The sequence below is a fragment of the Cloeon dipterum genome, chromosome 3 (genome assembly GCF_949628265.1).
Source record: "Cloeon dipterum chromosome 3, ieCloDipt1.1, whole genome shotgun sequence".
In the NCBI taxonomy this organism is placed as follows: domain Eukaryota; kingdom Metazoa; phylum Arthropoda; class Insecta; order Ephemeroptera; family Baetidae; genus Cloeon; species Cloeon dipterum.
Window position 1 is genome coordinate 19,325,574 of NC_088788.1, and position 27,855 is coordinate 19,353,428.

At 40.6% G+C, this 27,855-nt stretch overlaps 1 protein-coding gene across 2 annotated transcripts; it reads right to left on the reverse strand.

The window, feature by feature from the left end:
* Window positions 1-3,863: 3,863 nt before the first annotated feature.
* Window positions 3,864-27,668, reverse strand: LOC135939713 (uncharacterized). 2 transcript variants are annotated; one of them, XM_065484225.1, is made up of 10 exons: window positions 27,345-27,668; window positions 14,925-15,043; window positions 13,636-13,805; window positions 13,290-13,432; window positions 12,438-12,699; window positions 8,222-8,495; window positions 6,758-6,787; window positions 6,237-6,421; window positions 5,952-6,134; window positions 3,864-4,902 (listed from the first exon to the last, which is right to left on the reverse strand). In XM_065484225.1, the coding sequence occupies exons 2-10, from the start codon at window positions 15,033-15,035 to the stop codon at window positions 4,419-4,421; spliced, it is 1,842 nt and encodes a 613-aa protein (XP_065340297.1). In that variant the 5' UTR covers window positions 15,036-15,043; window positions 27,345-27,668; the 3' UTR covers window positions 3,864-4,418. The 2 variants fall into 2 exon arrangements, with proteins under 2 accessions (XP_065340297.1, XP_065340298.1); XM_065484226.1 differs by lacking the exon at window positions 6,758-6,787 and having other exon boundaries at window positions 27,345-27,666.
* Between the last annotated feature and the right edge of the window lie 187 nt (window positions 27,669-27,855).

The window sequence follows — 27,855 nt, forward strand, 5'->3', positions numbered from 1 at the left end:
GGCCGGCCCGCTCACTCGCTCGCTCGCTCTCTCTCTCTCTCTCTCTCTCTCTCTCTCTCTCTCTCTCTCTCTCTCTTCTCTCTCTCTCTCTCTCTCTCTCTCCCCCGTTGGGAGTGCAGCTGCGAAAAACGCGCTGCATTTCCCGACTTTTTCGCCGCCCGACCTACTTAATTTTCGCGCCCTTCACGGGTCGCCGCTCGCTGGAAAATGGAGGCTGCCGGTGCTGGAGAAAAGTACCCTAGTGCCGAGCACAATGGCCCTCTTTGCCGCTCTCTCCTTCGGAAGGAAGTGCCGGTCGAAAATGGAATGTGTACGAGCGGGCGGACGGGCGGGCAGGCGAGCGAGCGAGAGAGCGAGAGACTTCATTAATCCGAGTTAATATCGCCCGCTGTTAAATTTTCGTACAATTGCGAGTGCACGGCGAAAGTTAATAAAGTTTTACTATTATTTGTACAATGGCTAGGTTGCCTCTGTTTTGCATATTTGTCCGAATTGAATGGGGCGAGTTTGGAAATCGCACGCGGCGCAACGTATTCGGTTCGAAGCATTACTTTTATCGCCCACTCGCAGCGAACGTTGAAACTGGAATTTCTGACAAAGAGCAACACACTGAAATTCGGGGCTTTTAAAGGACACTTTAGAATACGCGAAAAATCCGGCCGTTTTAATTTCTCCCTTACGATTTGAGTCCATTCGGTAGGGCGGAAAAAGAAGTGATTGAGAAATGTCAGTGCGGAAATTGAAACAGTAAAAAGGGCGTTAAAAGGAATTCCTCGGAGGGCCGTTTAAATCGGTGTCTCTCGCCAGCAATGAAACTCATTTACGCCCGGGCGGGAGAGAGGCAAATAATATTCGACACTTTTGAAAGAAGAGACGCTGATTGAAGTTGCAGTGATTTCGAAAATCAGAAAGCAAGCACACAGTGGGTTATAGTGCACGTGCGGTGCGAGAAGGATCAGCTTTTACATATTTCACAATGGTCGGATTCTTGGCGCTCCCAAGGCTAATGAAAAATTCAGGCGCGCCGCAAAAAAACTGCACTTTGCCAAAATATTAAAAGCAAAAACCGGTCGGAGCTGAATTATTCAAAAAGGCGCGGGTGCAAAAACGATTGGGCGGACGCGGAAGGGGCGCGCGCAGACTAAATTTGCAACTTAATGGTGCTAGAGGCACATTCCTGCACCTAGGAGCGACGCGGCGCCTGAGCTGTGAGCCTGCATTCCTCCACTTCAAAGAGAGAGAGAGAGACACACACACACACACACTGAGAACCATTTTAGGCAAACGGTTTCACTTTACCCCTTTCGCCTCTGTTTGAGCGAGAAAAACGCTTCACTCTCGTTTTAAAATCACCAGGGGAATAAATGTTAAAGTTTTATAGTTTGGAGCAAAAAGCCGAGCTAGAGAGAGCGAGCAAGCGAGGAGACAGAGCGAATTTATTTGATCTTTCCGCTCGTCTCGTCGCATAGTTAAGGATTGCGTGATCCGAAAGGTCGAGGGTAGTCGTAGCATAAGAGCGCCCTCAGATTTTGTGGGGTGCTCTGGGAGCTGCAATCACCATAATCTGGCGCGCGCGTCCGGTCCCAGCAGTGTCAAACGGACTACACACGCGGTTGCCGACCGACCAACGACGGAGCGCGCGCGTGTGTGTACGCTCTGGTGTACAGAGTTGTTTGCAGGCAGAGAGATGGCCCGATCGATACACGTTACTCGCCGGTTAACTCGAGTCATCTCATTTCCCGTAACTTACGCCGCGTGATGCCTCTCTCTCTCTCTCTCTTTCTCTGTTGGCTCAGCTCAGCTCGCACGAGAGCAAGTTTAAAATAATGGCGCGCTCGCATAATGGCAGCCGCGAATAATAGGCAACAATAATTCTCAATCATCTCTGCCTCTTATCCAGGAGCAAATTGCATAAAAGCAGGGGATGCCGCGACGAAAAACACGCCACTTGAGCAAATTGGTCGCTCCGGAGCACCGCACCACCCCACAGACGACGCCGAAATAAACGAGCCGTTTAACGTAGGTGCAGACTCGACTACTTTTTTCCCCAGCCACTTTTTCCTCACCAACGCCCGGCCAATTTCGCGCCAGCTGATGAGTAATTAAGGTAGGATCACCGCTAATTTAATTCTCGAGTCTGCTCTTCAGCTTGCCGCAAGGGATGATCGCAATCCTCTAACGCGATCACAATTTCATGCCGCATGTCGCAAGACGATGGGAGCGCATTGGATGTCACCGATAATTATTGCGTCGTGCGAAATACAAAACAAATACGTACGATCTTCTGGACCTGTGAAATCATTGCTTGCGAGAAATTAGCGGATAAATTCTTTGTTTTAACTTAATTAAGTTGAGGACACGTGATAATGGGTAAAAGAAGAGTATAGAGGATTGAGCTAATTGAATAGATATTATTATGAATTAATTTTAAATGTACGCATCATAATATATATAAATTAAATTATTATTCTTACATTAATACTACAAGACAATCTTGAACGAAAAATTCAAACTTATGTTATAAAAATATACAACAATAAAACAAAAATTTAAACAAGAAACCATATTGACAAACACAAAGCATTACTATTTGTAACAAAAACTGACATCAGCAATATTAAATATTTTTAAACAATAATTTTTGGTAGTTGTAAAAAATGTAAGTTTATTTCATTATAAAATTGTTTGCAATTTTTTATGGCAGATGGATGGAAACGCCGGGCATTTTTGACTACATCAAGAGATATATATTACATGTGAAAATGCGAATTGCTGTTGAATAGGGAAAAAATATAACTGCTCTCTGTTTTGGATAGCTGCTCACGATAAAATTGTCAACATTATTTTTTCCGCGAGAAGGGATCGATTTTCCAGCGGAAAAATGGCCCGGAGCCAAGACTAAAACCCGAAAAACAATCTTTTTTGCCATATCTTCTGGCCGCAATATCAGGGGGAAGAAGGGTGCGATTAATTTTGATAGGGGAGCATGTTATGATTTTGGCTGGAAATAAACAAACACAAAGCGGCGGGGCCGTTCGCGTTTGATTCGCCGCTCGAATTTGCGGACATAATTCGTTTCCCCGTTTAGCCACGAGGAGAGACCAAAAAAGGAAAAGAAGTGGAAGAAGCAAGCGCCCAACCACAAACGACGAGAGTTTCAGGCTTTGATTGTCCAAACGCAATTCTTGTGTCGCTATGAATCAAGAACTGTGAATGGACATCGATATCTGGAACGGAGCACCTGCTGAGAAGAGATCGAGAGGGAAAATTCACCCCTGGCACACCCCAAAGAGCGCACATATTGTCGGGAATTGTTGTAAATGTTAAATTTAGACCGAGTGGAGAGAGGAGTTTGCACAGTTTTATGATGAGCAAGAGAGCGATTGAATAAAGTTGGTTGGCAGCCGAGACGGTTGCTTTTGCTTGGTGTGCAGCGCGCACAGTTTTATTATCCACACTCGCGCGCTCGCTCTGCCTTGTCTACCCGCCAGTGTGTTGTATATGTATTTCTTCCCTCCCCTTTCATCCCCCGTCCATCCGCCCTGCACTCCACTTACTCGCTGCCGTGCGATATAATGGAGCGCCAAAAGAGTTGTAAAATCTTTTCGCAAAATTAACTCATTGCCGCTAATTCGGTGGCACAAACTGTAAATAAAAACTCGGCTGTAACTATGCGTGCGTTTGTGTGTACGCGAGCGGGAACATAAAAAATATGTAAAGCTCTTTCACGGCAATAAAACTTTTTAGTGCCCGCTTTGATGGAAATAATTAATCTGGATTGGTAACAATGCTGCTGCTGTCATAATCGCTATTTCGCACGTTAAACACGTCCTCAATGGAATTGTTTCTATTTTAAATAACGAAAATAAGGTTACTTTTATGTAGACATATTTTTATTTTTATACACAATTTTGAACAACTTTGTCTTTTTTAATATTAGAAAAATAGGTTTAGAGGCGTATCAATGAAGTCAGATTTTTTGCCACTCACTCTTTGGTTAACATATGAAATTGTAAAGATGAAAGTTTGCGCAACTTTTTAAAATTAAGTGAAACGTGTCTGCCATAACCATGCAGGGGTGAGATGGTGCTGAGAATTTCGCACCCCGCAGCACGATGACAAGTTTTCAACCCGCATGTTTCATTTCTCACGACAAGGCAAGAAATCTTGATCCGCCGCCATGAAATGTATGTACATATTCGCCTCTGTTGTTACAGCTTGGAGACTTTTGCAGGATTAACTTAACTATCACATTTACTTAAATTATATGACGAAACAGAGAAATATTTAAAAAATAATACAAACTCGAGAGAAAATTGCATTTATAGTTTAAATTTAAAGAAATCTCTGGCATTCCTTTATATACAGTGCAAAAATCCTCACTCCGCAAGCTGAAGTGTTTGTGTGTGTGTGTGGCTTCAAGGCCCGCTGCTTCTGTCAGTGGAAGGCTGGATGCCGGTGACGAGCGCGTAAATCTCGCTGGTGAGCGACTGTTTCCTGTCAATCACGTTCATCGTCACGTAAATGCTGTCGTGCGACGAGTTGCCGGTGGCGTCGTTGAGGTTGCTCATCTTCCTGAGGAGGAACGACGCTGACTCGCTGCTGACCCTTTTGCGTGGTGCACACGCGGTCATCGACAGGTAGAGCGGCTCCTCAGCGTCCGACGGCCCAGGGGACCCTGGCGGCGCCTTCGGCAGGTCCGAGCACGAGCTCGAATGTTGCAGGGGGCCAACCTTCTGCTCCAGCACCCGCCGCAGCAGGCTTGACTCCAGCGTCCGAGGCTCCTCCCTCGGCTCGATCAGCTCCGAGTAGATTACGTCCGAGGCGTCATCATCCTCTACATCCTCCTCTTCGGTGTCTTCCGAGTGGGCCACGTGATTTTCGGAGTTGCTCCGCCAGAGACTAGAAATATAGATTTTTCTCTTTTCACATATATATAATGTCTTTTACATGCGGCAAAAATAAATTTATTTTAACGATAAAAAAGTGTTTGTCTCATCGAAAAACTTCTCACCCACCCCAGATAGTTCAGAGTAAACAAAAGGGCTCCCTGGATTTTCGTGGTTGCTAGTTTTTTTTTTATCTTTCAATAGGAAAAGGATAGATATATGGCTTGACATCAATGACGGAAGACAAAAGTGTCTGCATATTTGATTTAGCACAGAATGATAAGAAAGCACAGAAAATGCAGCCAGAAAATTAGCATTTTACGCCTTGGTAAGTTTAACGCTTCTAATGCGATAACATTTTAAGCTTTATAAAAACTATCAATGGATATGTTATATAATTAAAATTTTCAAGATTTCCTATCCGAAAGTTTTTACCAGACTGCATTTCAAGTTTTTTTTTTTTTTAATTTCTGGTGCTCGCTTAACTACTAATTATTGCAGCTATATCAGATAAAAATAAATATTTCTGTTTAAAATATTTTAATGCAAAAGACCCCCATTTTTACCTTTCCTTATCACATAATTTTTGCTCTTAATTCGATTTAAATAGTGAGGTAGCTGATTCCAAAGTCTTTGTCACACATAATTAAGATACAAAATTTTATCATTGATTACTCTAGTTAATTAAATTAATTGATAGGATTAAGAAAAAATCTGGAGTTCATAAATATTTGAATTTGTCTCTCTGACAACTCAAAAAATCATATTCAAGGCTCACACGGCAGATTAACTAGGGCAGCCCCATTAACAAAAGATGTGAAATTACACTTGAGATAGTTCGTCTCTGACTAATTTCCTGCGGCGCGAGGAAGCAATAAAACCGAGCGCGCAGAAATTACTTATATCTCGATTTAATCCCGCCCACCGATGAAATTAGATTCCTCAAGGAAAATTCATCCCCCATCATTGGGCCCGTGCATCCTCTAGGGCTTTGGAAGCCGTCGTCTTCGCAGAATCAAACTATTCCTGGGCTGCAAAACAAAAGAGAAATGAGCTCGTTACCTATGAAGTCTGAGGAATGCGTGCAGGCCGCCCGGTCTGCGCCTCGCGTACAATTTGTACTCCCGCGGGGGCAGCGGGGGTGGCTCCTCCTCCCTAATGGGCAGGGCGACCCCCACGTCGTCGTCTATTGTCTCGTAGACGCCTGACGCCACCGACACGTTGGACATCCGCCGCTGCTCCACCCTGATTATTTCCGCACACAAAAGCAGAGAGAAGAGAGCGCATTAGGTGTGTGTGTGTGTATTGCGCGCAGGAAAGGGAGAATTATCAAGCGGGAAGTCTTACAGATCATTGCCGTCGCCGCCGCCAATTTGATCGTCGTAATCCTGACCCTCGTCCTCTGAGATGCCTGCGTCCGACGGCGACACCGACAAACTCATGATACCACTCGACGGAGTGCCCTGCTCGCAAGGATTCCGGTCCGAGTTGCATCGCACGCGGTTCGCAGCCGAAAACACTGGGTCTAGGAACTGTTGATTTTATAAAGGAGCAAATTAATTATGAAAGCTTAGATGGTATCCTGTCTATTCTCAGCTTTATTTGGCTCATAACCCAAAAAAATACATCTGTGTAAATTTGCCGTAAACGCAGCACCCCCAGGTGTGATGCATATTTTTCTGCTGTGTAGACAATTTTGGTTTATCTTTGAAAAATAAAAAAATTGACTTAGCTAAATAAATAAGGAGATCAACGTTCAGTGCTAATTTTCTTATTTGGAAGCTTAAGAAACTTAGGGTTAGATTGTCCTTGTCAAAGTTGAGTAGAAGTTATAAATTATTATAGTTTATCATAGAATTTGCACTCACACTCCTCACTCGCGCCAGAATGACGAGTCCCTTTTGCAGCATTCAGGGCAATGATAAATATTTATTAGTGAACAACATTCCAAACTAGCTGGACCTAAATTGCACAATTGCATACTAAACCCGTTTTTAACGATTTATTCTTTTCTTGAGATTAACTACTTCTCTGAACGCCTCTGCTATGGTAAACCATATTGGACAAGAGCAAACATTTCTAACAGACACGTCTGTCACAAATTTCATCTTTTTTAAGTAACCTGTCACTCCTTCGTGAGTGAAGACTGTGTTTAGAGCAAAGGAAACTATTTCTTCCATTTTATTAACTTTGATATGAATAGTGATTAATGATTATAAAACCAAGAAGGTGACAGTGAAAATTAAACTAAATATATACCCCCTTTTTTGTAACCTTGTTGATTTATACAATATTCAAAAATGAAAATTTAAATCTAAAATAATTTTCATATTTGTATCTTGATAAAAAAATTGTAACAAACTAGGTGTTGTTATTTTTTACGATAATGTAATAAACAAACATTTCGGAAAATAAAATAATTTGATTAATTCTGGAATATTTTGCTTGATTCACTGGATTGGAGACCGAATTAAACATGATTTCCCTTGCCATGATTTTCCAGCACAGGCCAACAATATTTTAAACTCGATGGGAAAAGTTGATCCATCGTTACTCACTTCGGGGGAAGGTTTGGCGTGCAAATTCTAGCTACACTGAATTGAATGGCGAGGAAAACTTTTAGATTGTTCCACAGCGCAGCGTACTCCGGTGTCTCGCATAGGAAAGGTTAAGTTATGCAACCTGCTCAACTCCGGAGTAAATCACGTTGCATAAAACATATTGTTGCCTCTTTGGCTGGCGCACTGAGATGCAGCCTGCTGAGCTTCCACCAGGCAAATCGACCGCAGCCCATATGCCCGACTATTATGTGCGAAAAAAATTGTCTGCTGCATTGTGTTTTGATACACTCGGGAAGCGTCTGAGCATAAAATGAAAAATATAACGAATTACTTTACCCTACGTATTATTTATTTTTTTCATTCAGATTTTCACTAATCAACTAACCATCCTGAATAAATTTCTGCGCAGGGTATAGCTATTCATTAATTTTTATGAAATGAATTTTTTATTTAAATATGAAAACCTTTTTAATGTCTTAGAAGGATTGATTTCTTCTGAAAATGGCCATAAAATAATTTCTGCCTCCTGAAAATTCAATGATACCCCAGAAATTCTTATATCTTTCTTTTTAAATCTTCTTCTTACATCTTTTCCAGTTTAAAAAAAATTAATGTCAGCAGCTTTGCCAATAATTAATGTCTTGGATAACAACAAACTTTATAATCTCTACAAGACTTTTCCTTCCAACGTTTATTAGAAATAAAATCATTGGTTTCAATGCTATAAGGGTGTGAGCAAATTTAATGGAACTATTTTATTGCTGTTCTCACCTGACTGGCAGTTGGCAGGGAGACGACCGGTTGCCGTCTGGCGTCAGCGGCGGCCTTGCTGATCTTGCGCTTTTCTTGCCGGTTGGAGTTGTTGTGCAGGAGGGCGAAGGCGAAGCGCAGGTCGCCCTCGCTGCGGCTGACGCGGCGCACGCGGCGTCCAGCGTCGGCCTGCAGCGTGGGTAGCAGGGACGCCGTCTTGGTCTGCAGGGCCTTCACCAGCTGTCGGCCCCTGGCGCAAAACACGCTCATGTCGCCGGCGCCGCCTGGAAACAGACTGTCGCCACTTTAATTAATTAATTTCGCAGTCAAGCAGCATTTTTTAATCAGCGCACGTGCGCGGAATGCGCTACTAAAGTGTGTGTCATCCCTGTCCTCTTTCTGTCGCCGCGGACAGTGCGGGGGTTGTGAAAGATGGATGTACGCTCCGCGGTCGACGACGCCCGCCAGAATGGGACAGTTGACAGATTAAATGCGGGATTTAATTTTTTTATTGTGCTCGATATAAATGTTGGCTGATCGTGAGATGCAAAATCTCTAAGTTTAACTTTTCAAGGCAAAATGCAGATATTCACATTAATTATTATAAGATCACAATAAAGTGTCTTGAGATTGTTTTCTGCTTGCAAAATAAATATGCATTGATGTATAGATTATTTTAAGGTATAGAATTAAAATTTACGAAATGGCTTTGCCCTGCTCTGCGTGGAGACTCTTTACTATTAGTGAAATTATGAGAGGAAACATAAAAAAGTAAAAAAATGTTTTCGTACAGTGCAGTGGCAGTAACTCCGCTCAGATCTAAATGAACCATTAGCCATTATGAATCTTTTACTTTCTTAAATTGCCGGCATGTGTATTTCTTTTTTTGTTCCATGCTAATAGAATTTGGCAACTTAAAAGTAAACAATTTAATCAACGGATTGTGTGTATAATTTTAAAAGTGCGTCATAGATGGATACACTATTATTTTATTCTCAAGTACTTTTAAGAAATATATTAATATTTTATTATTCTAACAATAAAGCTAATAATTACAGAGTAAATTTTTAGAGCGTAGTCAAATGATTTAAAATTTAATCTAATGACTAATGACGTATTCAAATACGGATAGTAAGAACTGTTTTTAAAATTATATCTCATAAAATGATTTTTAATTTGTAAATTAGAAGCCTAAGTTAAGTTGTCTAACACTTGATTAACTATATTAAAAAATGAAAATGGTTGCAACACTTTTTAAGGAATTTACATCGAAATCTCATTGTTGGTCTCAATACACAAAAAATTAAAGTGGCGTAGTAAATGTTGTAAACAGCTGCCACGTTAACGAACAAGAAGTTAACAAGCGCCTGCTAAATTTTAGCGTTATCAATGTTAAGGCTGTAAAGATTAGCGTATGACGTATGACACGTCTGTTGCTCAAATATTTGGTCGTACATCTTTTTCTTGATGTAAATAACTTGTGTTGCAAAGAATTGCCCAAAACGAAGCATCTACAGACAAAATTAAAATGTACGCCTCTCAATCTGTTGCTAAAATGTGTGTAGTAATAGCGTCACTATGCACTGGCCTGTGCTTTTTCAAAAACGCGGTGTCCTATCCAAAAAAAATCAAAGGTATTCCGATTACTGATTTTTGTAGAATCTAAAAGGCATTACAATTACACTATTTTTCGACATCAATGTCCTTCAAAGTACAGGTTGTGTTTTGAAAAAATCAGACTTCAAAAACGTAAAAGAAACCAAAACTTTTATCCTCAGCAAAAAGATGCGGACGAAGTTAGAGCTTGCTAATTAGTTTTGTAATTTTAAACCTGTTTAAATCTTTGTCTGTTGCTCCCCGTAGAATAGACTGAAATACATTTTCCTTGAGAAGAAAGTAGGAAAATACGAAACAGCTCAAGTTTCCAACGCCTTCCTCGCACAATGAAGGTGCTGTCGCGATTGGAATTTCAGATGAGACGAGGCTACGTACACGTTTTTTCCCTTGGGCACAAATTGCATTCGGAGAGTCTTTTGTGCGTTTTTTCACAACCCCCGGACTGCTGGTGGTGCTGGTGCTGGCATGCAAACTGCGAAAAACGCGCATTGATTCAGACACAACACGATGCGCAATTGCTGGCGGTAGGCGTCGTGACACTTTGAATTATTGGTCCACGCGCGAGAGCAACAAATAACACACATACAATGTGTGTGTGTGTGTGCGCGAGTGTTGTGTATGAAAATATCAGCAGCAGCAGCAACTGCATGCATAGGGCAGGACGGCGCGGCACTAGAGACTGTAATTACCAAATGTAGGTTATTGGCAATTCGCCGAGCACCACTGAACAAGATAGCTATTTCAGTCAATATCAGCAGCCCTGCGAGTGCATTATTGTGCGGCTCGCTCGCGCGCGCACTAAAAACCATAAATATGACTTAAATCGGCGAAAAAATGAGCAGTCCGGCGCTCGCTTGGCTGCCTGCTCTCGGCGCGGTGGGTGACACGTGCCGCCGACGCCCGCCCGCCCGCCCGCACCAGCATTAAATTCTTGCGCCTTTCCAGGTTAACTGCCCGCCGACCACACGTCGTTGTCGGCCGGCCGGCCGGCGCGAATTGCGAGACCATTTGCCACTCACACGGCCCGCTGAAACGGCCGCCGACAAGGAGATACAATGATCGATTCGCGTCCTCCCGTTTATTTCGCTCAAACGCCGATGGACCTGACCCTAAAACTTGTCTGGATCAAATGCGGTAATTCAACCACCAAAATTGAGCTCATTCAGGCACAGCAGCAGACTAAACAGCTCGTTTGTAGGATATGGAAATGTAGCGGATGCGGAGCCGAGCTCCTACTCCTTTTTCAATTTTGGTTCAGGGTATTGTTAGTAATTACTGTTAGCAGGTGTTATTTGTTAGAAATTCGTTAAAGCAACAGAGAGATATTTTTGATGATAATCAGATTTCGCCGGAATCGCGAGCAATCAAGTCGCATTTCCAAGTATTCCGAGCGTTTAAGTGTGAAGGACCCGGCTCAATCGGGTAAATTCTCTTCTTAAGTCAATTCTCTTAAAATGTGAATTTAATCAAAGTTTAAAATTGATAACTGTTGACAAGAAGTGTATTCTAAATTCGATTTTGAATTCTGTTCAAGGTCCTTGTATTCTGTTACATAGTCATAATCGGGGTGATAAAAAATTAAAAAAAGAAGAAGAATTGTTCAAGACTCCGAGAGATTTATTTTCACCCCCAACCCTAAAGTGATTTCCTCATTTTTCAAAATGAGTTGGAATGTTACATGATATTACTTCCGTTAAATGCATATCGTGTATCATGAAAAACTACAAAAGCCCGGTGGAAATATGGCTGTGAAATTTCAATGATTTTTTTCCGAGAAATTGTTGACTTTTTTCGTGCAAATTTTTGTATGGTTTCTGTCACAATTGAAGTGGAATTGCTACTCACACGAGAATTTTTCATTATTCGTTATTGGCGAGTTTCGATTTCAAGAGAAACTTTCCTATTTACTTTTCACTCTCCTACATAGTATATGTACGTAAATGCAAAATTACAAGGAAATATTTACAGTTCTGTAATATCATGGAGGGAAAGGCAAACGTTGTTGCCTGGCGGCAGACTTAACACTTTGAAACTAAGTTGCTTCGGTTTGTTTACATTTTGAGCTTGCGTGTGCTTTATTGAAGCGTTGATTTGGAAACTCCGAAGGATTGATATTACCAAAAATAATCCTCTAAATGTTCAATAAGTTTTGGTAAAGTTTTTCATTGCGCTAACAAGAAACTTGTGAGTATTTAAAGATAAATAACGAAGAAACAGTTGCAAGATTTTGACAATGATTTTGGTTTTTATGTTTTTTTTATCGAATTAAGAGAGATCAAACTTTGAGCAGGTTAAAATAGTCAACAGTGTGAAAACTGGTAACATCCAACACCATATCAGAATGTTTAAACAAATTGTCGAAATTAAATAAACACCTTTTGCACTTTTAATGATGATGCTTATTCAAATCTAGGAGTTGCATTTAAATGTACGAAGTTTACTTAAAATAATTTAGTATAATCAATTTTTTATTTAAAAAATTAAACATGATAGCTTTTTTGAAATTTCACGTCAACCTATACGATCAGGTATTTAATTCAGGGGCGCAGAGAGGAAAACATTTTATTGCATTACCTGGTAAAAATTGAATCGTTTTCAGTTTAGGTGGTTTTATGCCTACCTGGTGGTCCTGATGACGCAGATTTTCCCATCATCCTCTGGCAGGGCGGCCGCGCCGAGTCTGCAGCGCGCGTGGTCGATCTGCTTCCAACCCCAGGCGCCCAGCAGCCTCCCCTGCTCGTTTTCCTCGTCGGCCGACTGCGTCCGCAACGCCAACCCTGACGGCCGCAGTCCCAGCAGGCCCATCATCCCTGCGAGGCCGACGACCACGCTCAGGCCATTCGGCAGGGTGGTCACTTCAAACTGGGTTGCGTCGTCAATGTCTGAAAGCAGGTACAACAATATATCGCTGGTTTTATTTATTTAGTCCTTCATTCAAGATACACTTCTTCATAATTTACAAATGCCAAAAAACAATGAAATTTACTATAATGATTTTAACTTCACAAAAATGGCTTAAATTCTCACAATTAGTATTACATACAATTTAGCAACAAACTATTTTGATGTGATTATAAAAAATTGGCCCTATAGAGAAAGATTCACGCCCAACCATAGTTATATTCATGCATGAAAAACTCTTATTTTCTTTGGAATTTCAACATGTTAAGATACAAAACAATTTATACACATATTTTGAATCCAGCTCACAAGATCAGAGATATAATTAGATTTCTTAACAATTAATATAATAATAAGGCTAACAAACTGTCCTTAGAGAGAGCTTTATTGTTGGCATATATCTTTTGTAAATTGTACCGTCGGTCTACGTTAATAAATCCAATCTATTTATAAATAAAAAAAACACGCAAACACAAATTTAGTCATTGGCAACATAATTGTGAAGCGTGGGCTTTTCGCCCAATAAGATCTCTCATTCTTTCATTTTTTCTGTTGAAAATGCGAACTGTACCTGTGATATAGTTGGGATCGAGGAATTTTATAAGGTCACGCATCCAGCGTTGCGACTCGCTCTCCGAGCGGCCAGCCAGGTACATGAGGGCAGGCCCTGATCCAACAGCCGCGGGAAAGATTGCGAACACGTAGCATTTGTTCCTGCCGACAGAGATTCGAACTTTTTGTCTCTCGGCGTGCAGGGTGCAATCGAGCCGACCCAATTGTCGTTTTCATTAATATTCCTCAAACGAGTCGCGATAATAGGTGGCGGTTGTGCGCGCCGAGAGTGCGAAAAAACGTGGCACTCGTCCAAAACCCGTTTTAAGCCGGTGCCTGATTAAGCTGTGTGTAATTGCGTTTACCTGGAAGAGGTCCTTTTGATGCAGCTGCCGCACGGCACAAAAACCTTGCTCACTTTGTTCCCCGGCTCCTCGAGGTGCATTTCTTTGAGCGGCGCCAAACTCAGCTGCACCCCGCGCACCCCCTTCGGGCACCGGGCGCGCTTCGCTGTCACCCAGAACGACCGCCATACCTGCAAAACAGCGCAACTGCATAATTTCATTCGTATAACACACGCGACATCTGCTTTGTTTGACACCTTAGGCGCCGAGCAAAGCGTTACATATTTGCTTTTATACAGTATAATGCCGGCTAAGTTTTTTATTAGTTTAATCTCTTTCAAGGAAATGTATATTTATGACTCTTGGAACTTATACACTGCAGCATTACACAAAGCAATCTGGATATATTTAAAACAATAAATCCAAGCCAAGCAGCTTTTTTTCAGCTGTGAAGCTTGTGTTATGAAGATAACGATGGATATATTAAACTTAGGCATACAAATATATAAGGGATAAAGTATTTTCCAATAAGTTAACACAAAGAATTTCTCATCATGGATTACAAATAGTATTCAAATATAAATCTGCCCTCTGTTAAAAGGGATACAAAGCACAATTAAAAAAGGAATGAAAATACAAATGTTTTTACACTGAAACCAGCTAGCTGTTTCAGCCCCTCAGGCCTCATCAGACTGCAAAACAAAATCCAACACATCAAGTGTTTGTCATAGCTTTGAATAAAATAGTGAATTTGTGGCCTGTGATTTTTTTAGAGGGAGAAGTTCACAAAATTTTGCTTTTATTCGCACTGCAGTCGAACGTTTAAACCGGCTGATGTTACAAAATTCCCTGCAGCTAACTCTTTGGTACAGATTTTGTTTTCCAGGTAAAAATATGTTGATGAGGACGAAGTGCGGGGGCTTGGTATCTGCTTTCCAATTAAAAAAGCTTTTCTTTTTTATTTTCATAAAGACACATTTAATGAAATTCCCTAACCCAATAATTTTATTATTTTTCTTGTTGTTGTCTTTTTTAATTAATTCAAGTTTTTTGGGAGTTACAATTCGGTAAATATTAAAAAAGAGGTATTTTTACGAGCAGAATCTCTTATAGAAATAGCTTGTTGGCACTGTAAGGCATTTTTCGAGCTATTTGGCATTTTTCTTCATCAAGCTTCACTTTGTCGGCGACCCTTGTCACCTCCAGGTCGACAGCTTTTCGGCCTCTTTCAACAAGCACCGTCGATAATTGGTTTTCGCTGCAGGTATTTATAGGCTTTTGCGAAAGATTTCACGTGCGGCATGGCATACCTTCCAGTTGGGCAGGCGGGTCTTTTTGCCTAGCGCCGGGACCTTGACGTTGAGTAGGCCGGCGACGGGGCTCGGCTGCTTGGCCGCCTGCTGCTGCACCAGCGGCTGCATCCAGCTTCCTGCGTGCACATCAGGTGAGACATTGAGACAGAGGAAGAGAGCAAAATAATAAAAAAATAAAATAAAAAAGGGCCGCGCCGTGTTCGCGAATTGTGTCGACAGAGTCGCCTGCTCACTCGAGGAGCGCGAAACAAGCAAAGGCTGCCGCCGGGCAAACAACTTTTGATTCTAATTAGCGCGCTATGTAGAGCAGAAATGTATACGTTTACGGATGGTGCGCTAATTTGCGGCGTGGTTAAAGGCGGGCGGGCCCAGATCGACGCCCTTGCAAAATTTCGCTTTCTTCATTATCACCTCCGCAGACGAAATTATTGAGTTCGCGCTCGTCGGATAAATCGCGGCCGCTCCACTTCTATTAGCCAGTCGTAAATATCCAATTAAGCTTTCTGTTGCCAGTTCTTGCTGTTCCCTAGAAAAAAAACGGACGCCGACTGTTTCCCGCTAAATTAGACGGATCAATTATGTCCGGGAACTCGGCTGTTGTAATCCTGTGCTATTTGATTCCACCATCATTTGAAGTGAAATCTGACCTTTTTGCCCATGCTGATGGAGCACCACACAAAACGGGGTCGTTTCAGATATACTGATAACAACCTTACTGCAAAAAACAGCACAATTGAGTCTGGAAATTGATTGTCAATATTTGCATGTTGCTCTCTATCTCCATGCAAAGCTAACTTAAGAAATTAAAATAAAACTCACTCTATTTAGCTGTAAGAGTTGCCATCAAGCAACTTAAATAGCAAAATTTTCCATGGGAACTGATAAAATCTGCATTAAAACAATGTTAATTTCGCTAAGAAATAACATAAAAATTTCTACTCGTCTATCTTTTGATCCAAAGTAAATTTGACAGGTATTTTAGAAAAATATTATATACAATTTGATTGAATCTAAACTAAATTAGACCAAACTGCATCTTTTTAAATTTCAGCTAACACACGTGCAAGAAAGTTAAAAGTATAACATAATAAGTGGTCAAATTATTGCACGTGCTCTAGAGAAGCTGGATTATCAGATTAAGAGCATTTATTTATATGGCATCTCAAATTAAATTTATGATTTCAAAACAGGTGAGCATCAATGTCTTCTAGAATGTAAGCATTTCCACAGATAAAAAAAACATGAAACCGAAACAATCTCCTTCCCACGTACCAAATGAAATTTTGTCCTCCGTGGGGCTTGGAAGCAGTTTTAGAAACTGGTTGAAATGGAACGCATTTTCTACAGATGTATCAGCTAAATGAACGTATTTAAAAAATATACAAAATTAAATTTTTTTACTAAATAAATTATTGTTTGCCGTGCCAAGAAAAATGAATAGACACTCAAGCGTAAAACATTTCGATAAAGTAGTTTTGATCTTTTAAGTTGGCAAGAAATATTGTCCTAAAACATAAAATTGCCTGACGTTAAACCGAGAATGGACTCTTCGCTCCACCATCCTCAATTATTCTCAATTAAAAGCGGTACAGGCGGGGACGATGCAATCGGTCTCCGTGTGCAATAGCGAGAGCTAATTAGCTTGCTTCAGAATAGAGAGGGGGGCGCCAGCCTTTGATCGCGGCGCATTCCTCTGAGCCACATCAAGGGTTGGTGAACCCTGCAATGCCAAAAGGCTGGCCTGATCTGCGGAGGACTTTCCGGTGGTGCTCCTAGGACCGCCGCCGAGAAGGAAGAGGCGAAAGAGAGACGGCACATTCACACACACACTCTCTTTCTCTTTCTCTCTCTTTGACGTCAGCGCGCGCGAACATGCTCGCGCGCGCGAGATCAATCAAAGCGGCCGGCGTGCGAAAACGAACGGGGGGTAGTGTTCTCACCAGAGGGGTTCGATGTTGCAAACATTTAGCCAGCACGACAGCAAATGTGAATTTAAGTGCCGACCGCTCGCGAACAATGCAATAACACAAAAACATATGCGCCACGGGTAGGAAATTTTAGTCGAAATGATTTCAAATATTTCCCTAGATCACACCGACCACGCTAAAAGAATTTTTTTATTTTCTCTTACAAGTAGTCTGAAATCTCTGGACCATTATGTATCTATGGGGTAAATTTATATAGTGTTCATTAATTGCATACTTTTAGAAACAAATGTAATTTTTCTTCTATTCTAATCCCTGTGTTGTTTAAAATACTTTTGTAAATAGGAAATTTGTATTTATTAAAAATAAATAATATATACGATTGCTGGTCAAATTTCTAATCAAAAATTTCAACTGGATAGATTTGAGAATCGTAAGAACAAAATTTTTGTTTATTTATTGATTTTACAGTGACTATACTCCCAAAGGCAAGAAGAATAGAAGGCTTTAATTGGTTGAAAAATCATAAACAGTCATCCTCGCACCGTACAGCGGCTCTTTCGTACCTGCAGGCCTCGTCAGCAATGCTTTACCTCCAAAACAAAATTCATGGTCACAGTATATATTAGCTGCAGAGAATTTTGAATCAGCGATCTTTGAAAACGTTCGCCAGAACTCCTTCAGAGTGCAAACGAAAAGATTATAAACACGTACGAGCAACGAAATTGACTACCCCGCAACTCGAATCTCCCTGGGATAGATTTTCCTCTTACAAATTTAAAAAAATAATAATGATTCAATCCTTTCTATGTGAGCTATATTTAAAGAGTGAAAAATGCTCCTAACATCACGAAAATTCTAGAAGGAAAATAAAAATTTCGTGCACCTTCCTGCAGCCCTATCGAGAGGATTTTATACTATGGCAAAGTGCATTTTTGAAATATATTTTCTCCCATTGAGAAATAAGTTTTGACTTTAAAAAAAAATCAAAAGAAATATATAGGTTAATCTTTTTAATAAGTCATAGGACAGATTATTGCTTAAAAAATTCCATTTTTAGCTAGCATTCAATTATTCATAATATCAAACGTGGTTTTCAAACTTTTTTGCTTGTCATAAAATGTTTTCTGACAATGTAAGTTGGTCATTGAAGCTTCCTCGGTGTACAGCGAGCTATTTATTTTTCCATATTTCTTTAGATATGTCCTGCTCAATTAGTTTTGGCTGCTCGTTGCAGCCCTAATTCATGAGCTAGACTTGTATAAATTCCGCTATATGAAACGAGTTTTAATACACTAGATAATTGCTTTTAATACATGTTGATGTATGGAAATTTGTTAACAAACTCTTATTGAAACTAATGTCTCATGTTCCATTCTAGCTCATTAATTAGGGCTGGAACCAGCAGCCGGAAGCAGTTGAGCAGGACATTTCTGTAGAAATACGGAAAAATAAATAGCTTGCTACATACCAAGGAACCTGCTTTAATTTCTGCTCAAATTTATGACAACCTCGCGTGCTTCTGGCTTCACTGGCATCTGTCAATAATCATATAAATCGATCAATTGATGAAAACTTTAATTTAAATTGGCGATGTGGATAATCTCAGTGTTTTAATTACTTGTATTTCTTTTAGATTTTTGTACTTGCGAATAAAATGGTGAACCCAATCGTGTGCGATCCCCTTCTTCTCTATGCACACGCGCGCAGTGATTTCTGTGAATGTGTATTTGTAACTATGTGTGTTGTTGATTTATCGTGCGAGCGTATCAGCGACGGCGGCAGCGCTATGGGGAAAAAGATTTTGGAAGTGTCGAAAAGGCTGCAGAAAATGATTAATTGTTTCGCGTCGCTGAATTGGAGAGCGTGTGCGTAGCGTAGGAGGCGGCCGCTGCTGCCGGCCCTCGCGTGATTGCACCATGCCTGCGCCTGTGAAATTTAATATCACAGAACAATTTCATCGGCGAGGATTAGAAAATGATTACGGGCCCATTGTCGTTTGATTAAAAGCAACGTGAACCATCGAGCCACGCCGATCAAAGCGCCCGTGAGCTATGCAAATTGCAGCACGCAAACTCTCTCTATGCTAATGAATTTTTAAAGTCTACAGGACTGTATTGTGTGCACCGCTGAATGAGAAAACACAGGGTAACGGAAAACCAATACTTAGCATAAAAACGCTTTATGTTTTAAACAAGTTTAGTTGATCGAGTTATGTGATTGCAGTGAAACCTTAATCGTGTTTTGTGAGACGTAGTATTATTTGTGATTTCTTGCAGCAAAAATGTCTTATGAAATCCATCGTAGTTTGTTTTTTATTTAGATATGGTTTCAAGGAATGAGAAACCTATTTTTAGTCAGTTTTGGTGCAAATCTAAATAATTACTATTATCTCTTTCCAACAAATGTTCTGCCTTACATGATCGGACGATTTTGATTCCTTTGCGTGGTTCTAGTTTGTAAAATAAAATATAAAACATTAAGGTTTAACTCAGATGGTTTCACAATTGAATTTTGAAAATTAACTCTAAATGGATGTTTTCTTGGTAAAAATCTGTTTCCCGAAACTCATTAGAAATCAGCAAGTGTTTGCATAGTTCTACGGGATGAAAAATCATTGATATAATTTTTACAACTTGACATTTTTTTTTAGATTAGTGCAGGAGAGACTTTATTTTGACATTGATTTTTGTTGGCTCTGTCATATTTTATTTACTTGAAGAATTTTCAGAAGTCAAACCCTTGTAAAGCCCACCTATTTTCAATCATTTTAGATCACTTTCACACCTAACAATTATTTAAATTTGAGTTATAAACTTGAGCAATACATTTTTGGATGCTTTAAAATAAACTTTCTCCGGCCGAAATATTGACTTAAATTCCTAAGAAAGAGAGCGTACAAAGAAATGGTACACGAAGAAAGAAGAAAAAGCCTTTCAGAAAGTTCGAATTTTCCTTTTATGTACCCGTGGCCTTTTGTGTACACAAAAGAGCGCGTGTAGCTGCTTGTGTGTCAAGAAATTCATTGATAAAGTGTTAAGACACGGAAGAAGAGCCGAGTTTGGCGAAAAAGAAAAAAATATTTTTGCAGCAATCAGCGCTTCTGGCGGTTGTCTATCGTTGTGAGCGGGCGCACACACATGTCTCCCCCAGGGATTTGCTCCTTAATATATCTTCAAACGCTTTCTCCTTTCCCTAGGGTGGCGTGTGCAGCTAGCCGAGTTTCAGAGATCAGAAAAGGCGCAAGCGGCAGCTTGATATTCAATTTCTGCGAGACAATGGATGCCCGCCGAAGACGAAGAGAAGATAATATATGGCCCGCGCGCGCCGAGGCTCCGGGACCCGGCCAAAATTCGCTGACCTCAGCAGCAGAGCACTAATAGCCGAACCGACGCTTTCAGCTATGAGAGCAGCGGCGTTTTGCTTTTGTCACAGCCATTCAGTCAGTCAGTTAAAGAGGAACCGTGCAAAGTTAAATTACATATTCCGCTGGCGCTCGCTCCTGTGTTGATTGCGGAGCCGTTTAGAAAATGCTGCGCTCTGCTCGATTCTGAATTAGCGCGGTCGTCCTCGTCATACAGCCTTGTTCTTTTACTTTACTTTTAACTCGCAGAATGAGAGGAATAAATTAAATCTTTGCAGACGAGAGTTTAAATATTGGCAGCGGATTATCCCAAACTAGTTAGTGGATCGATTTGCGGCTTGTCAAGCTCAAATCGAAACGTTTGTTTTGCCGGTTGGGAAAAATAAGCTTGAGTTAATTTCATTTTTTATACTATAATATCAACCTTGAATATTTTTAGCCACGTGTATTCCATATAAAAACACTAAAAACACAAAGATATGTAAATATGAATACTCAAAAGAGAATAAACAGCTAAAAATTAAGCCCTGAAAATGTTCCATGTCGGGTTTTCACTGACGCGGTTTATTAAATTTTCGTGGCTTTCATTTTTTCATTTGCCTCATTTCGGTGCGCGTGGTGGGGGAGTGAAATATTTAATTTTGAATCATTAGCGTAAATTTTATACCTGCATTAATTCAAACTGCGCAGACGAATAAATTAAAAGGGGTTTCCCTCTAGAGGGCAGAAATTTAGCCGGTTCATATAACAACATAGTCTTCTTTTAAGACTCTTTCCCTGCGCAAAAGAGTTGGTTCTAGATGGTGTATAGGTCAATTTAGAGAACTTATAAATTTTCTAGACGCTTGTTAATGGTTTTGCTGTTTTAAATTAAGTTCATATTGCTTAAAATTGCAAGAATCGAGCTCATTTGATGGTTCTGTGTCGATTGGGAGCTCAGAAAAATAGTTAGGTCGTCTAAATTTCAAACCACAAGGATTTCTAAAGTTTATTTATTTTAGTATTTCCCGAGAGCGATTTCTATAATTAAAAATAGCAGGTTTGCATTTCCTTATTACTAGTTTTAAATTGTGTTTCAACGGCCAATTGGCGCAAAAATTCCGTTTTTAAAGTATAAATCTCCAATTTAAGCATAAAAATTATCTTTGTTAAAGAGTATAGCTACTCAATTTTCTTTTTTTGAAAGGCACTGGAAAAGGAAAAAGAAACAGTAAAATTTAAACGCACCAATATACAAATATGATGTAATATTTGTGGGATTTATTGTGCAGACTCGAATGTAAGAAATCCTTTGAACGGGAAAAGCTCCAAAGTTTTCCTTTTTTCCTGTCAGCATTCTAAACAATTTAGTCTCTACCAATCATTTTCTACTTGCAAATTTTCTCGTCCAGCATTGAAAACGTTGCCGTCACAACACATCAATCACGAAAATCAATACATTTCCAACAGAATAAATGCGCTGACGTTTAATTGCCATATCATCCAACATCATGTTTGCATTTTCCGCAACACACAGCAACGCAGTAATAAATGCCGCAGTCAGGTATAATTTCGCATTATTTTCGAAACTGCACGCACACGTACACGCTGATGGTCGTCTAGGCGAGCGAGTGAGCGAACGGGTCGGCGACGCTGTAATCCCGCCGCAGCAAAACGGCAGGCCAACCTTGATGAATTAAATTACACACCTGAGCATGACAAACGCAATGGTACGCGATGTAGGTCAATTCTCATTGTCGGGCGAGCCGCGCGCAGCCGGCCGGCGAGAGATTTGCTCCTTGGCAGCATCTATGTGTGCGCTAGGAGAGAAACAGACGGACTCTCTCTCCACTCTGCCCGGCGTCTGCTCACCTTTGAACGATTCGCGAGCACACCGCACCGTGTAATTTGCGATTTTGATTTATCGCGTTATTTTATCGCGAAAATTTCCCAACGAGCTCGCTCAGCCTCGATGCAGAATTTATTGCGAACGTCGTTAATACGGCCGGCGCGCGCGTTTATTCAGCAATTAATTGTGTTTTGTGTAGGCGCGATAAGCGACATAGTTAAACGCTCTCTGCCGCCCGCTCTGAATGATGTAAAAATCAATCTGCAGCCATTGTTACGGCGAGGAAAAAGGGTTGTGCGGTTATGTCTGACTGAGTGAAATAATGGCTTCAGTGCCCGCCGTGATGGTGTCAAGTGGACATGTTAATTTTTATCTAGCAGCTATTGAAATTGAAATTTTTGCTGTCGGTGATGAAGAATTTTGCAGAAAACAGAGACTTTGGAAATAAATATATGCTTTGAAAGCTGGTTTATTTATAAAAGTTATTTGTTAAACTTTGGACTTGAATAATAATACAAAATTGAAATGGTAAAATTACAGGCGTACAGGGAACTCGGTTAAAATGGGAAAAATATTCAATGCGGATTTTTTTTTAAAAAAAAAAAAGGTAGGTGACTAAACGTAAACAATAGAGAGAACGTGAGGGATTATTTTTCACTTTTAGACGCGCCCATCCTGTTTTAAAATCCACACAGCCATTGATAAAAAAATTTTCGATTTACGCAACTTCAAATAGAATGATGATCATTGCCAATACAAACGCGGCTTGAAGCCATATCAGTTGACAAAGACCGCTAATAATATTATCTACTGAAAAAATAGCAATATATTCAGAGCCATTGTGAATTGTGACGTCTATTCCAAATACAGCACCTTTTGTGAGCTCAGCAGACCATTTCCCTTGGCTCAAATAGTTTCATTTGATCAAGTAAAAAACAATCGAATTAAATTGCAGATTATAGTGACAGCTAATGAGATCTTAAATGTTGCTGTCCAGTGTGGAACCGCATGAAATTATTTTTCTCTAATTTTTCACTTTTAACCGCACCCTGATTAAATCACGATAACCATTCGAAAAATTTCTTGCTTTCAACAAAGATTCGGATTCATATTTTTTAAAGTCAAATTATTTACAAGGTTGGCTCTTTAAACGCGTCAAAATTGCCTTTAAGGCTGGCACACAAAAACTCACAGACAAACTATTCGTCTAGGTCATAAAATTCGTGCTGCATAACCAGCTGCTTTATTTTACATACATTCTTTGTAGACATCAATTAATTTCAGTGAGCTTGGAAGCGCGTTAATTTTTAATAGGTATTTATGCAAGATTGATTTTACACCACTTGTCTCAAGAAACTTGGTTCCCCATAAAGAAGAAAATATCCTCTTAAGTAACTGGGATACAGTCACAATTAGCACAGCGCAAAATTAACTCCTTAGATGCAGAATTGATTGGCCATTGTTTCAACTGAGCGAGCAATAAAATTGCAAAACAAATCGGCATTGAGCAGCGGCGGCGATGAAACGCGGCTCATGCAGATTTCAGCCGTGAGATGCTTTGGGCAAACAAATGGCCATCTGTTCTCCGCTATAGCGTGCATTTTTTTTTCGCAACGGGCGCAATTGCGAATAAAAGAAAGCCATGCGTTCGCGCATTACAACAATATACGAGCGAAACGAAGGCCCCGAGGGACTCTTTATTAACAACAATGAAATTAATATGACGTTGTGCAAATATTTACGAGCAAAAGCTGGAGCGCGCGCGCGAATGTGTATATTAAGTGCTGGCAACAAAAGGCGGAGAGCGAGCCGACACGACTGCTCTCTTGCCCGCGGCTCTAATTTTCGCCGCTAAATTCGGATTTTTGTCGAATTATGCCGCACTCTGCTGCAAGACGTAGTCTCATAAATCCGATGCAGAGAGCGATTGATAGCGGAAATCGGCGCACTTATTGTGTCATAAAATTCACGCGCGTGAAATTGCAAATCCGACGAGAGAGGGATGCGCTGCCCTATTTCACTGGGGACGAGAGAGAGAGAGAGAGAGAGAGAGAGAGAGAGAGAGAGAGAGAGAGAGAGAGAGAGAGAGAGAGAGAGAGAAGCAGAGCTGATGTGTGTGTGTGTGTGCGTGTTATTAAATTATTGATTTTTCGTTTCAAATTTATTAAATGGTTGTAGCAGCAGTTGTGCCCGCTCGGGCAAATCACTCTCTCGCTCGCGCGATATTGAATGGCGTGTTCCAGCATTCCCGGACGCGCAGAAAGAGGAAAAATAATCGGCCCTGGATACTATCACTGCGCTACTCTGTGTGCGCCGCATTAATTCCAATTAATGCACGGGCCAGGCCGCAACGGCGCGGGGCACTCTCTGTCGGCAACTTCCGACACACTCACGCACAAAACACACAAACAGCCCAGACCGTTTGGTGGCGTTTCGCAACTATTCGCACCGCCGCCAACGCTACTGATGCAAGCCACCACCTATCCGCACCGGGGATGGCGTGGGTAAGCGCGGGCGGGGGTGCGCCAGTCCCGCTGAAGCGCCTCTCTTGTCTCTCTGGCTCTGCTTGCTCTTCCGTTTGTACGGGAAACGTCCTTCTGTCGCTTTACGCAACTTTTCAAACACATTTAAACATGTAAAATTCGGAAATTATTCATACAAAAAATAGAATTGCTTTAAATGTTTTATAAGCAACTTAGTCAAATTAAACCATCAAAATTCAGTTGCGAGATCCTAGATCATACATTTTTTATAAGATCAAATATTTATGCGATCATAAATGAATTTAAAAAATTCTTCTGCAATTTGCTTTCGTTCCTTTTTATATTTTTGGTTATCTTATCAATAATGAACGGAAAATCATTTAAAAATCTAGCGTTTATCTACACAGGTCTAAAAACAAAATAAATTCGTGCCAGTGCAGTGCGCGCCCTTTCCGATCCTCGGACAGGGATAAAAAGAGCAAAAAACATTTTTGTGACAAATTTAAAATAAATCGTCGGACGTTTTTAACCATCCCTGATTCAGAATTTTCTGCAGCTTATGGTCTGGTGTTAGAAATTTAGTAACTGCCACTGTACGTAGTACAATAATGCGTGATATTAATTATATATTTTACAATTTTTTCGATATTTGTGCCGCACCCATTGCTTGTTTGTTCGACTATAAGCCATTGATATGACAATTTAAAACACTGAAAATATACGCAAATGTTAACAATAATGACTTTACCAAAAAATTCATTAATCCGCCAGCATTAATAACTCTAAATATTCGTGCTAGATCAATCCATCTAGATTTATCTTGTTACTTTCTATTCGAATTCATCCAGTAAAGACCAATATGAAACAATTAAATCTTGTGTAACTACTTTTAGCAACTCATTTCCTTAAAATTGTGATTGATTTTCCATAGAGTTGATTCTGTCTTTAAAAGTTAGCTTTCAAATTAAATTTTGAATGCATAAATCATGTTTAATTGCGCATAAGTAGAACACTTTCCATTAAAACTATAATTACTTGTAGGCACGACTAACTTGTTAAGTACAAGCTCACGCCATAGATTAAAGAAGGAATATTCATTCCGCATTTACCTGCTTTTTTCAGCTGTAGTATTTTTTTAACGTGGCGTGTAAAAATCGCAATATCTGTGCGCGCAGCTGTGGATTATGGTGTGACAGCTACAGACGAAGTAAAATTTTAACCAATCGGCCTTAAAAGTATATTAATATTCAAATCAATTTTGTTCATATTGGCTCCATGACTGCGCTACTCTGAGATTGTGGTTTTTGTCACGTGAGCCGACTCGAGATATTCGATTGTACCTTGCAGAAAATATGGATTCCAAGGAAAATTCCTTGCGAAACCCAATACGATTAAGCCATCCACTGCACTTGGCTCGACGTATCAAATGTCAATCTAGTGTTATTGCACGTTGGCTAGAGAAAATATCACGTTTTTAATTGAAGCTACGGTGTCCTTGTTGCCTCCCTCTGAGTTTGCAAACGCGCATGAATATTCAGTGGGAAGGACTAGTGTCCCCGTTCAAGATCTGCGGAAAAGTGAAAATTGAGTTTGTACGAGTAAGCCTCGGTGTTACACAGACTTTCCATTTCCATTAGTCGGGCGCACGCTAAAGAACCGGAGTGGTATTTGCTTAACACCGCAATTTACAATTGAAAATTGAATGAAGACAATGATACATTTCCACCAAAAAGCATTCATTCTAAAAATTACGTTTAAATAAGGGTGTAAATTTGTTATAGGTTTCGTTAAGTTATGTCGTTTCAACAATTTTACTGTCCTGAAATGGTTCAGTGGTTTCCCAGTAACGCAACGAAATAAAACTGTCGATTCTGATTGATTATTGTGGCAAATTTCTACTCAAATATTTCATATCAACTTTTTTCTTAATGAGTTGAAAAATAGCCCAAGGATTAAGAAGTAAAGCGAAATGATCGAACCGCAAAAATTTACATCTCGTCTAGACCATTCATACCTTTCAGGGTCAACTGCACCCACAAACTACACCTCGATTTATATGTAAAGGGATAATTGGTTTCTATCTGCCTGATCTCCCCTCCTGCTGTCTTGTAAAAGCAGTAAAGTAGCACAGAGAGATAATGCACAGGCTATAAAGGCGAGTTTCAGGCTGCTAGGATCGTTCCTAAAAACTCGAAAACAGCCTGGATGCGCACACTTCCGAAGTGGCGAGGCCCTGCACAAAATATAGTAGAAAGGTCGATGGTGGCGTTGATGTATTACATCCGGCAAGAGCGAGTGTGCAGCTAGTTTCAGCCCGACGAGCGGCAAAATCACAATACTGCAATTATTTTCAAACACGCGACGTCAAAAAGGCAGTGAGTAAAAGGAAAAATTACACAGATATTATTTTGCACAAAAGGCAGCCTCCACATAAAATGCTCCGGCACCCACACTGCAATCACTCCGCCAAACCGTGACCAGGCATTTCTCCTGAAAAATTTCTGCACAATGGCTCCAAAGTACCCTATGGGGGAAAGGACAAAAAGGGGTGAAGATCGGTTCAGTTAAAAACTTTTAAGAGGGAAAAGTTTGATTGCTTTTATGAGGGTGAAATTGTGCTGAAATTAATCTGCTTCTCCAGGAACCCTTCAGTAAAAATATTGATCATTTCAAACTAGAGAATTCTAGAGAAGCCATTGTAAAATATTTCTTAAAATATTAATTTAAACAGTTTCAATAGTTTAAAACAAATTTCGGCTCATCATGGTCGAGTAAAAATTTAAAACCAAAATGTGCTAGAAAATATTTTGCACTTACAGGGTTAATCCTCAGGTGGAGAGCATGCTCCGGTACACGCACGCACACACACACACGTGGTTCTACTGATTTTTGCAAGTAACGTGTGTGCTCCCAACTTGCGAAAGCTGCGAGGTGTGCAAATGGCACGGCGGCGAGCGAGCGACTGACTGGCCTGAAGGATAAACTGCTCACTTGCACTCTCGCCGCGCGTTGACACACGGTTTCCGACCTGGCTGACTCTCGCACACGTTGCTGCCGAGGCAAAAGTGACGCAAGTCGCGGCGGCTAAAGCGCACTCTTTCGCTCTGAGCGCGGTGCACGCGGTGCATCACAAACATCTCGCACACAAAAACGTGCGCTCGCACTATGAGGCAAAATGAATAATCTTGTTACATGACGTACGTCCCCCCTACTAACTTGGTTTGACCCTTTCGACATTGTCTTTTTTTATTCAAATGCGCACCTTCTGACGCGGAAATGTATCCACGACGCTCCATCAATAGAAAAAAACCGTTTAACCAAAATTTGT